The sequence below is a fragment of the Panulirus ornatus genome, chromosome 31 (assembly GCF_036320965.1).
Source record: "Panulirus ornatus isolate Po-2019 chromosome 31, ASM3632096v1, whole genome shotgun sequence".
In the NCBI taxonomy this organism is placed as follows: domain Eukaryota; kingdom Metazoa; phylum Arthropoda; class Malacostraca; order Decapoda; family Palinuridae; genus Panulirus; species Panulirus ornatus.
Genome location: NC_092254.1, coordinates 6,365,280 through 6,377,500, shown reverse-complemented (window position 1 = coordinate 6,377,500; position 12,221 = coordinate 6,365,280). Strand labels below are relative to the sequence as shown.

Genomic DNA, 12,221 nt, shown 5'->3' with positions numbered 1-12,221 from the left:
AGAGGAGAGAGAGAGAGAGAGAGGGAGGGAATAACCTTACGCGCCTCATTACCGCGGCCCAGCGAGACTTCGAGGAGACCCGCCGTCAGGGATGACCCCCTCCGCGTGCCGGGAACTCACCCTAAGGCCCTCCGTGCACCGCTGATTACCCGCCAGACCGCCAGACGCCCTTTTCTTTCCGCGTGTAGCCGCGCCGCCCAGAATTACGACAGTGAACTCACAAGTGCCAGCGGTGACCACGTGACCGTGAGTATGTATGCAGATGACGCTCATGGAACATATACCGGAGTGTTAGACACAGTGGGAACCCCGGCCATCAAGTCTTGGGGAAAGTTACGAAAGACGTCAGGTAAAACGGCTGATGACATATACCCACCAGCGGATGGTAATGAGGCGAAAAACGTGAAGACAAACCTGGTTTTGGGGACTATACGGAGGGAAGAAACTAGGAGGAGTGATGCGGCGAGAGGGACATAGTACACACAGTACTAGTATTAGGTACTCGTACTAGATGGCTCGTAGGAAAGAGAATCTGTATCCTCGTCATTTGTCAAGTTTCACCGAAGTCGTTGTAGGAAAGAGATGCTCACAAGAGAATGCTGATGAGCTTATGTCTGAGTCAAGGTAGACTATACCCCTGCCTGGTCTCCTCACATGAGGTCAGACACGCACCCAGGGAAGTCCAGCCACATGCTGGATATAATTAGTGCCTGAATTAAGAGGGTTGAATACCTGGGAGACGGGGGAAACCCTTCCAGTTTTTTTCCATACCGGAGGAAACTAGATTAAGGGCAGACGTGGTCACACAGCCTCAGACTTCCCAAGGCTTTACGATGATGATGCGAGTAAGACACGGACGGAGGTTTGCGACATCGAGAGGGGCGTCGCACCTCGACGACAGTAAGAGCCAGGATTTGGATGACGTGCGTTCAACCCAGGGTAATTCCTACACGACCAGGGATGAAGCGCATGGATGGGGACGCGCCGGAATCTGCCACAGGAGGGGTGGCGACATGCAACAAGGCACCAGCGGTAGGCAGTGTAGAGGGTGAGTCACGGAGAGAAGCCCAGCAACTGCCACACGAGAGGGAGGAAGAATAACGGGAAGAGAGTATACGTGGGGCTCCTCATGGGGGGTCGACGTCAGCTGAACATGTACCATGTCTTGAGACTAAAAGGAAGACTAAAAGGAACTGTGTTGCCAGATTTTCTAAGTTTCCGAGGAAGGATGTGAGGCGGATGTGATCAGCAGTGATGTTGAGGACGAAGAACAAGCGGAGCGGAGGAAGCAGCAGATGCTGAGAGAAAAAGGGAAAAAAATTACGAATATTTACGAAATAGATGCGAAGCTACGACATCCCTGTCCCCCGCGAGTGTCCAACCCACTCCCCATGTGGACATATGTGTAGTGACTCATGCACACGAGGGATGGGGCCCCACGAGTATACAACTCCCTCCCCGTACTGTACAAAAAGGTAAACACACACACACACACACACACACACACACACACACACACACACACACACAAGAAAATTGAAAACCAGCGAAGGCCTTTGGCCAGACGTAATTGTAAGACCTTCAGAAATACAGAAAGGAAATTCCTATGAATACATGCCTCGAACTCTTCTGGCAAAAATCATAGCAACATCGAACTGACCTTGTACCAAATATGTATGTATAAAAGTAAAACGGAAAATACGAGAGAGAGAGAGAGAGAGAGAGAGAGAGAGAGAGAGAGAGAGAGAGAGAGAGAGAGAGAGAGAGAGAGAGAGAGAGAGAGAGTTGTTGTTGTTGTTGTGTGTGTTAAGTTCATGCAACAGAAGGTAAAGAAAGTCAGTGTGACCTGGATGCAGCCGTTGTTACAACTTGCTCATAGTGATATTTTTCCTCAGCCCGGAGCCAGAGGCGGGAGAATATTTTGTCTGGGGTGATGAGGTGGGTGAGGCAACCAGTGGGGTGAGGGAGGCTCCTGCCTGGCTGGTTGTTAGTGAGGCTAAGGGAAGTAGTAGTAGTAGGAGGAGGAGGAGGAGATTCATGCTAGCAGCAGGAGCAGTATGGACGACAGGATGGTGGTTGCGAGCACAAGGAGGCTGAGGGTAACAGTAGGTTAATGGCAGCAGAAGCAAGGGAGGCTGAGGGCAGTAGCAGGTTAATGGCAGTAGAAGCAAGGGAGGCGGAAGGCATCAGCGGAGGATAGTAGTGAGGGAGGCTGGGATCAGCAGGAGGAGGCAGGTGTTATACTGTATAGCAGGAAGAGAATGATGGGAGGAGCAGGAGCTCTGAGCAGCCACCGTCAACAGCTGATGTGAGGCATAATATATTATATATATATATATATATATATATATATATATATATATATATATATATATATATATATATATATATATATATATAATATATATATAATGTGAACTAGGCTGGTGTTAATTTGTAATTATACTGATAATAACGACCCAAATTTGTCATTTTATTGTTATTATTAATATTACAACGGGAAATGTCCGGCATGGCAATATATTTTTTTTTTTTTTGAATATTGAATTGAGTTCATAATGTTGCACACATCGCCAGCTGCCTGACCCACGCCATGAGTTGCATAAACATCAGACGTGCTGGTGAGACCTTGTTAGTATTGTAATACAGTACTGTATAAATCCATGTAACTTTATGATGTATTTTTCTCGTATCTAAGCTGAGATATTGTACAGAACTAAAAAGAATGGGAGTGAGTATTCACTGTTTATAGAGAAACCGGGTTGTTGATATTCATGGCAAAGGAAAAAATCATTAATTATAGTTTGAATTTTCTCATAAGTTATAAATGAGCAGTTAATTACCATTATTAACCCAGGAATCATCTATGATTATGTACCACTTCAGTTTTATGTAATGTGTCCGATGTACCGCGTTCAGTCCCGGTGCTCTGTATGTGTAGTGCAGAGGTGACACATGTGCCTACATGATGCAGGTGTGGGGTCATGTGTACTACAGGTGTGTATCATTGGCAGGGATGGTTCTCTACAGTGGAGGGCAGCGGGGTCGACCAGCCGGACAGGCGGTGGTGGCTGAGGTATGTACAACAGCGTCCTATTCCCTCTCCTTATAGAAGCGTTGGTCTCTATCTTCACTACTATCCCTTGCTTGTATAGGTGGATCTATCCACTACTAGGTTACTATATGTTTAGGTGTAGATGATTGTGACCCACTCATCCTTCCTTTGTATATGTGTATGTGGTTGTGTATTACTATCCCTTCCGTGTATGGTGTGTATTATTAGCCCTTCTGTTTATGGTGTGTAATACTATCCTTCTGTGTATGGTGTGTATTACTAGCCCTTCTGTGTATGGTGTGTAATACTATCCTTCTGTGTATGGTGTGTAATACTATCCTTCTGTGTATGGTGTGTAATACTATCCTTCTGTGTATGGTGTGTAATACTATCCTTCTGTGTATGGTGTGTATTACTAGCCCTTCTGTGTATGGTGTGTAATACTATCCTTCTGTGTATGGTGTGTAATACTATCCCTTCTGTGTATGGCGTGTATTACCAGCCCTTCTGTGTATGGGTAGACTTCGTTCTATTCATTGTTGTCTGTTCTTTATGTATATATAGGTGAACGTGGCTCTATTCCCTGCCCTCCCTGTGTTCACTTTATATAAGTGTGTGTGTGGGTCTGTTCATTACTACCTAGTCTATAAGTGTATATGAATGTCTTATACTATTATCCCGTCTGTGTATTACTTTGTATATAACGCTCTCTGTATGGTAATTTATGTTCGGATGTATATACCTTTTTGACAATGGTATCTGACAAAGATGATATACCCATTCGTAGGAAGTATACGTTATCTGTGCGTGCGTATAGACTGTCGTGTGCGCATTTCAGAGCGCGTCGCCTGGTTGTCTGTCTGTATGTCTGTGCGTTCAGAAATTTGCATGTAAATTAGAACACCGGTCAGGCCAAGTGTATGTAGATATGATCGTGTTTAAAGGCTCGTTCTGGCCTGGCTTATAGGCGGTGGCGGTGTCGCCGACGGGAAAGAGTGGGTTTTTGGTCACAGAAGGTACAGTTGGTGGAAAATGAAAGGAGAAAATGGAATTTTAGTCACTGATATTTCAGGCGTTTCAATGATTTGTCACGTCTGACACACTGGGGAGGGGGATCAAACACCGATGTGGAATTAGTGTGCTGAGTGATATTATTTCTCTATATACGATGCTGGTGAGTTACAGGGGAGAAATGTGATTAATACGGAGCGTTTGATACAGATTTCCAAGTTTTTCCCCGCCGGCCCAAATAATCAGAGAGAGGGAGAGGAGCGGAGGCAGGGAAGGGGGGAGGTAGTGATAGCACCAACACCACCACCACCACCACACATTTTCTTCGAAGAAAATGTTCCTCCCAACTTGCCTCGTTGTTGATAACTCTGCTGACTCCTGTTGCCTCCTCGTGCTCCAGCCGGGAAGACCTTTTGAAAAGGCCTGGGGTGTGAGGGTGGTGATGGTGGTGAATTGATTGCTGGATACTCGTGGAAAGGGGAGAGACTGGGGTGATGGGGAGCTGTCTGGTCGCCCCGCGTCGGCTGGGGAGGAGTGGAGTGTGAGTGAGATGGGCTTGTGTTTTTGCGGATGTGAGTGCGAGATCTGACGGCCAGCTTGGAGGCGAAGGTGAGAAGCGAGAAGGTTTGCCTGGAGGAAAGCAGAGGCAAGGGACCTTAAAGTGTCGAGGGTGAGGAGGAGTGGTTGGGAAAGGGTCAAGACGCAACACCTGGTGAGCGGGTGATCGGCTGGAGATCTGGTTGAAGTGGCATTCTCCTCAAGGAGATCGGAAGGGTAGTGAGGGGGACGGCTGCTTGAACATGAGTGAGGTGTTATTATAGTGGAGGGGAAGACGTGGTAGTGGAGGGACATTCACTAGGGATTAGGAGTGTATGATCAGACACCAACCCATGTGAAGATATCAGTATAGGCCGACGTAACAGAGAAGGAACACTATCATATATTCTTAACAGGATTTGATAGCACATGAGCACATCTGTATTAAGGCATCACTACCATAAGGAACACCATCGTATATTCTTAACAGGATTTGATAGCACATGAGGAGCAGATCTATATTAAGGCATCACCACCATAGGCCGTAGTGGCACAGCAGTTCCCTGGTGGGTTTTCCAAATAAATCAACTTGAATTACCTGTACGTAGGCCGCTAGTGAGTACACCAAATGATAACTGGGTCTCTTTCACACTGCCGACTGAACGTATTATTTTTTTTTTTAATCCCCGAGATTCGATCACCTTGCGCTGGTGAGTTTTGCTGGTCGTTGTGAGCTCAGAGCACGGTGGGTTAATGGTTTCTCGAGTGTACTAAGGGGGAAACTTAGATAATGGGATGGTGTTATGGCTGGGCACACGCCACCGTCCACCCACCTCACTTGTGAGGCAGCTTTTGCCCCTTCCTCCTTCCTCTCGGCCACAGCCTCCTCATTAGTACTGCACTCTTCCCCATTCCTTCTCCACACCGTTACTCCCATTCTTACCCATTACTTGCTCTTTTCTCCATTTCTTGCTCTCGTTATGTCATCTCTTAGCCATTAAATCCACATTGTATTTTGCGATATTTTTCCCATTCATCTCCATACATCACCCTTCCCAGCACATCCGCTCTTCTCATCCACACCCCTACACACACACACACACACACACACACACACACACACACACACACACACACACACACACACACACACACACACACACTTCTCTCTCTCTCTCTCTCTCTCTCTCTCTCTCTCTCTCTCTCTCTCTCTCTCTCTCTCTCTCTCTCTCTCTCTCTCTCATGCGTTCTTAACAAAACCATCATCGGTGAGAGAAGTCTGGCACTGCGGAAGATGTCTGACAACAGTGAGTGTGATATGAAAGTGATGCGGGGAAAGATTTTTTCTTTTCTCTAGTTCTGGTGCGAGACACGGGGGTGGGGGTACGTGGTGAGCGGTTGTCACTCGCTTGTATTTTAACCTTCCCGTGTTTTGCTGTGGCTTGGGCGAGACGCTGGCCACAGATGCGAGGTGAATATGGACTTGAGTTGTCTAGTGTTGCGTCTTGCGAGGGTCGATGTGTTTTTCATACGATGCACGACGGAATATTTGGCTTCTTTTCTTTTTTTTTACCCTTTAGTCGCTGCGTGAGCTTGTATCTCGTGGTGTACATGGTCGTAGTGGTGTGTCTCGTGGTGTACATGGTCGTAGTGGTGTATCTCGTGGTGTACATGGTCGTAGTGGTGTATCTCGTGGTGTACATGGTCATAGTGGTGTATCTCGTGGTGTACATGGTCGTAGTGGAATATCTCGTAATGTACATGGTCGTAGTGGAATATCTCGTAGTGTACATGGTCATAGTGGAATATCTCGTAGTGTGCATGGTCGTAGTGGAATATCTCGCGATGTACATGGTCGTAGTGGAATATCTCGTAGTGTACATGGTCATAGTGGTATACCTGTAATATAAAAACGCATCCTGTAGGTTTCATTAATCATGTATTTAGATTTATTCATGAATTCTCCTTCTTTGTAAATCAGAACAGGGAATGACTTTCACATCCAACGCATATTTTCGTTTGTATGTCTTGTTGCTACATATGAAAAAAATATAGAATTTCATTTTTTTTCTAATCAGTTTGTTAATTTTTTTGTGGAATTTTTCATTTTCTCTAAGTTAATTATTTCTTCTTTTTGTGAAAGGATTTCAGTATATGAGATTTATGTATATATATATATATATATATATATATATATATATATATATATATATTTTTTTTTTTTTTTTTTTTTTTTTTCTCTTTGCCGCTGTCTCCCGCGTTTGCGAGGTAGCGCAAGGAAACAGACGAAAGAAATGGCCCAACCCACCCCCATACACATGTATATACATACATACATATATATATATATATATATATATATATATATATATATATATATATATATATATATATTCGTCTATGTGGTAACAGTGTGAGAGCTGGAGGTGGTGACATAAGGAGGGAGGGAGGGAGTGTAGAGGGCGCTGGAAGGGAGGAGGTCCTCTTGTGGTGTAGAGGGCGCGGGGCCCCCCGCCAGCTTGTGACTAATGACCACGCCTCTTCACCCCTCTTGACCACCTCCTCAGCCCGCGTGTAGGGTATGCCAGCCAGGTGTGTGTGTGTGTGTGTGTGTGTGTGTGTGTGTGAGTGTGTGTATGTGTGTGTGTGTCACAGGGAGAGAGTTTTTCACACTCGCGTTGCCACCGTCTGTCAACCTTGTACGTACGTACGTCCCGGTGTCTCGTGTCTGTAGTCCATCGTGTGTGCACAGACACACACACTACCACCCAGGCCTACGCCAGGCGTGTGTGTGTGTGTGTGTGTGTGTGTGTGTGTGTGTGTGTGTGTGTGTGTTGAAGTGGCTTGCGACTGAGGCTGGCAGCACGGCGTCAGCTGTGGCCAAAAGTGGCGGCAGGCGAACTTTTTATTTATCAGAATTACAATCTATGTTATCTGAGGACACGAGGCTGGTGATGCAGCTCGTGTTGAAGAAAAATCCACAGATCTACATCGCGATCTTCGTCAGTAGTTCCTCCCGCCGGTTGACTGCACCCTCACAGGTCTTCGAGGTAAAGCGAGGCGCTTTACATGTTCGTTATGTTAAGTGTCCTTCATAAGAGTGCGTTGAGGGGAGGATGGAGTGCGGAAGGGGGTTTACTGTTAACAGTGAAGTGAGGGGGGGGTGTATATATGGAGCCTAGGGCTGCAGGGGGTGACACCGTTAACAGAAGGAGGGTTGTGGTGTGTGGGCGGGGGGCCGCGTGACCCAGGCCCTCCCCGGGTTATTATGGAGACCAGAACAAGTGTGATGTTAAGATTTACTGTACGTGATCTCTCGGGATTCTCTCCTCACCCACACCCACCTACCCTCACCCCAGGACGGGTCTCCCACTCTACTACCCCTCATCCTTCACTTGGGGGGCCCGGCCTCGCTTTCCCCTGGTGCCTCCCTCCCCTGGCTGTGCACGACCCTCACATCCGGGTGGTGGGCGACCTCCTTCATATCAAGGGGTGGTGGTGGTGGACGACCCTCATATCAAGGAGTGGTGGACGACCCCTCACATCAAGGAGTGGTGGTGGTGTTGGACGACCCCATCTCACATCTGCAACGGCCACAACTCACAACCTCGGTATCACACGCCATCTCGAACTGTGTTAGTTTTTATGATTTTCCTTAAGTGTAGAGAAGTGCAGTTATATTATCAGCCCCTAGGGCACGACGGTACGACCATTCACGACCCTACGACCCCCTCAGGACGACGCTACGACCCTTTAACATGATGGTCTGGCCTGGCAGGGTGTAAGTAGTCTGTTGTATCACGTAGAGATGTAATGATATTAACACAACTCTGAAAAAGTTGTAAGAACAAATTTTTTTTATTTGTTCCAGATACCAACCTCGAAGCCGTGCTTGCCACAGTCTTGTATGTCATGATTGCAGTTTGATATCGTCACTACAATGCGGAATGATGTGCCCAAAATCACCGTATGAGAGAGAGAGAGAGAGAGAGAGAGAGAGAGAGAGAGAGAGAGAGAGAGAGAGAGAGAGAGAGAGAGTTCAGACCCTCCCCGTCCACGGTCGTCTAGGACAGGAACCGCCAGCTGTATAACAACATACATCTTTATACGGTATACTCATGTATGACGTCACTGGGCATGATATAGCGATAAGGTCGAGTGCAAGGTCAACATTGCCAGCCAAGTTGATATTGGTCCCCCACACCCCCACCTCCCTGACTCATCCCACACCCCACACAACCCCCCCTGACTCATCCCACACCCCACACAAACCCCCTGACTCATCCCACACCCCACACAACCCCCCTGACTCATCCCACACAACCCCCCTGACTCATCCCACACAACAACCCCCTGACTCATCCCACACAACAACCCCCTGACTCATCCCACACAACAACCCCCTGACTCATCCCACACAACAACCCCCTGACTCATCCCACACAACAACCCCCTGACTCATCCCACACAACCACCCCCTGACTCATCCCACACAACAACCCCCTGACTCATCCCACACAACCCCCCTGACTCATCCCACACAACCCCCCCTGACTCATCCCACACAACAACCCCCTGACTCATCCCACACAACAACCCCCCTGACTCATCCCACACAACCCCCCTGACTCATCCCACACAACCCCCCCTGACTCATCCCTCACAACAACCCCCTGACTCATCCCACACAACAACCCCCCTGACTCATCCCACACAACCCCCCTGACTCATCCCACACAACCCCCCTGACTCATCCCACACAACAACCCCCTGACTCATCCCACACAACAACCCCCTGACTCATCCCACACAACAACCCCCTCATTCATCCCACACAACCCCCCTGACTCATCCCACACAAACCCCCTGACTCATCCCACACAACCCCCCTGACTCATCCCATACAACAACCCCCTGACTCATCCCTCACAACAACCCCCTGACTCATCCCACACAACAACCCCCTGACTCATCCCACACAACCCCCCTGACTCATCCCACACAAACCCCCTGACTCATCCCACACAAACCCCCTGACTCATCCCACTCAACTACCCCCTGACTCATCCCACACAACAACCCCCTGACTCATCCCACACAACAACCCCCTGACTCATCCCACACAACAACCCCCTGACTCATCCCACACAACCCCCCTGACTCATCCCACACAACCCCCTGACTCATCCCACACAACAACCCCCTGACTCATCCCACACAACAACCCCCTGACTCATCCCACACAACAACCCCTGACTCATCCCCCCCCCCCCACTTTGACTCATCCCACACTGTACCCCGCTTGCCTGTAAAAACAGATGGGTGGCGGGGTATGGGGGATGATCACCTTGAATTGCCATGATCCATGGCGTGTTAATCGGATTTTATGGCGGATCGGTGTTTTGTTCCCACATTCAAAGGTTCGGGGTGTTGATCTGTTAGTGTTGCCATAGTGTGGCTGTGTTGCCTGCCACATTGAATTGTTGGGTATCAGTTAGTTTTGCCATAGTGTGGCCTGGTTGCCAGATTTTAAAGGTGAGGATCAGGTGGTGTTGCCATAGAGTGTGGTCTGGTTGCCAGATTTTAAAGGTGAGGATCAGGTGGTGTTGCCATAGAGTGTGGTCTGGTTGCCAGACTTAAAGGTGATGATAAGGCGATGGTGCCATAGTGCCATAGGATAGGGTCCTAGCCCCATTTTAGGGATAAACATATTTACTTTCGTTCAGGTAGATATGACTTTCTACACCCGCCTGGGATTCATGCGCTGGCGTCATTCACACTCCCTCTGGCGGGAAATTGAATCAAAGTTATCATTAAACGTGGCAACACCATTAAGCCCCGCTGCCTCCCCCGTGCGTGTATGGACGCGATTACTGCAGTTCTCGCACGGGGCGACACCCTTGGAGACATCTTGTATGAGGTTCGGTAATATTTTCTTTTTTCTATAGATTCGGGGGAAACGTTCATGTATTCAGCCGATTAATGATTTCCTAAACATTGCTGAAACGTTTTTTTTAATGACTTTTTCGCCCTAGGGACATTATTGGAACAAAATATCGCCACAGGATTTTATGTGAATATTTTATGAATACTCTTTTGTTCACGTCTTTTAAATATATATATATACATATATATTATTTTTTTTCATACCGTTGGCTATATGCTGATCGTCTCTTGGAATAAAATTTGGGGCTCCCGAATGCCAGTATTCTCCCGAGAGGCTCGACTGCTGAGACTTCTTAATTGGAAACGATTTTCCTGATATTTCCCGAGGCTTTGGTGATCGCCGGTCGGACGACGCTGCCAGGCGCTGACAACGTGGGTGGTGGAGAAGAGAGCGGGGTCGGTTGGTGAGGAAACCCCCCGCTTAGGGAGGAGACCCGCCGCAAAAACCATTATTCACGCCGTGGAAGGAAAACATAGCCGACCTCCCCTTCATATCGTTAGCGTCACTGTAGGTGCATGTGTTAGCAGTTGGCTCAAGACGTGCCTCACTAGCTGTCGCTGTGGGCCGTTCTCTGTGTGTCCGCAGGTCCGCGGTAGTTTCGTGCTGGCCTCCCGCGTCCACACCCGCGCCATAGGTCGGCACATTCAGTACTGCCTCAATGTGTCTTTTTCCTCATTTTTTTTTTTCTAACATCCAAGACTCCCCGTGAATTCTCGTGACCTGACCTCTGACCTCGGAGCAGGTCAGAGGTCAGGTCGTCATCATCCCCTTCGTCTCCAGACTCGCTCGTAAGACAGTAATCTTTTCCCAGGGTAATTACGACCTCTAATCACAGAATCTTTTTAATGGGCTAATTACCTGTTCATACAGTGAGATAGTGTCGTCATGTGTTATATGCGAGCTGGAGAGAGAGAGAGAGAGAGAGAGAGAGAGAGAGAGAGAGAGAGAGAGAGAGAGAGAGAGAGAGAGAGTGGACTGAATGCAAGCAACCCACATGCACGTGAGGCAGAAAGAATAGGCGGTAATTTGCGCCAGGGATGGGAACTTGAGAGCTGGAGTATGTTACATCCTGGGTGTGCGCACTTCTCCATCACGATACCGTGCCCATCCCTAGGCGGGTAGTACCATAGATACGAAACACCATAGTGTGTGTTGAAAGACGTCAGCACCACGTTTTCTATGACGGTGTAAGGAGCGGAATATTAACTCCATTTTTTTTTATATCATATTCAACTCTTCTTCATTTCTTTTTATTATCTTTAACTCTTCTCCGTATCTTTTTTTTACTATCTTTAACTCGTCTCCATATCTTTTTATCATCTTTAACTCATCGCCATTCCTTTTTTGTTATCTTTAACTCTTCTTATCTTTTCCATTATATTTCACTATTCTTCTTATCTTATTTTTTTCTTCCTATATTTCTCCTGTCGCTCTGATCTTCGGTGGGGGTCAGGGACCTCGCCTCAGGGATTGTCCGTCGCAGTAGCACTATGCTGTGGAGGAGGGAGGAGGAGGAGGAGGCGGGCGCGTGTCCCTGGCCCCTGCAGTAGGGATCACGCGGATTACCGGCCTCATCAGGTCTTGGTCAGGCGGCTCACCCTCAGATAAGCCGGAGGAAGAAAAGTTTTTTCGTACGAAAGATACGATACGTGTTATTGTATCTGCCTCGCC

At 47.8% G+C, this 12,221-nt stretch overlaps 1 protein-coding gene across 8 annotated transcripts in view; it reads left to right on the top strand.

The window, feature by feature from the left end:
- The window catches only part of LOC139758776 (uncharacterized), a 141,261-nt gene that overhangs the window by 81,589 nt on the left and 47,451 nt on the right, over window positions 1-12,221 (top strand). For all 8 annotated transcript variants that reach the window (XR_011714917.1, XR_011714915.1, XR_011714916.1 and 5 more), the window contains one exon: window positions 3,015-3,076. Coding sequence is in view for 4 of the 8 variants with exons in the window: in XM_071680563.1 (XP_071536664.1) it covers window positions 3,017-3,076 (60 nt within the window). In the remaining 4 variants the exon portion in view is untranslated. The remainder of the gene's footprint in view (window positions 1-3,014; window positions 3,077-12,221) is intronic.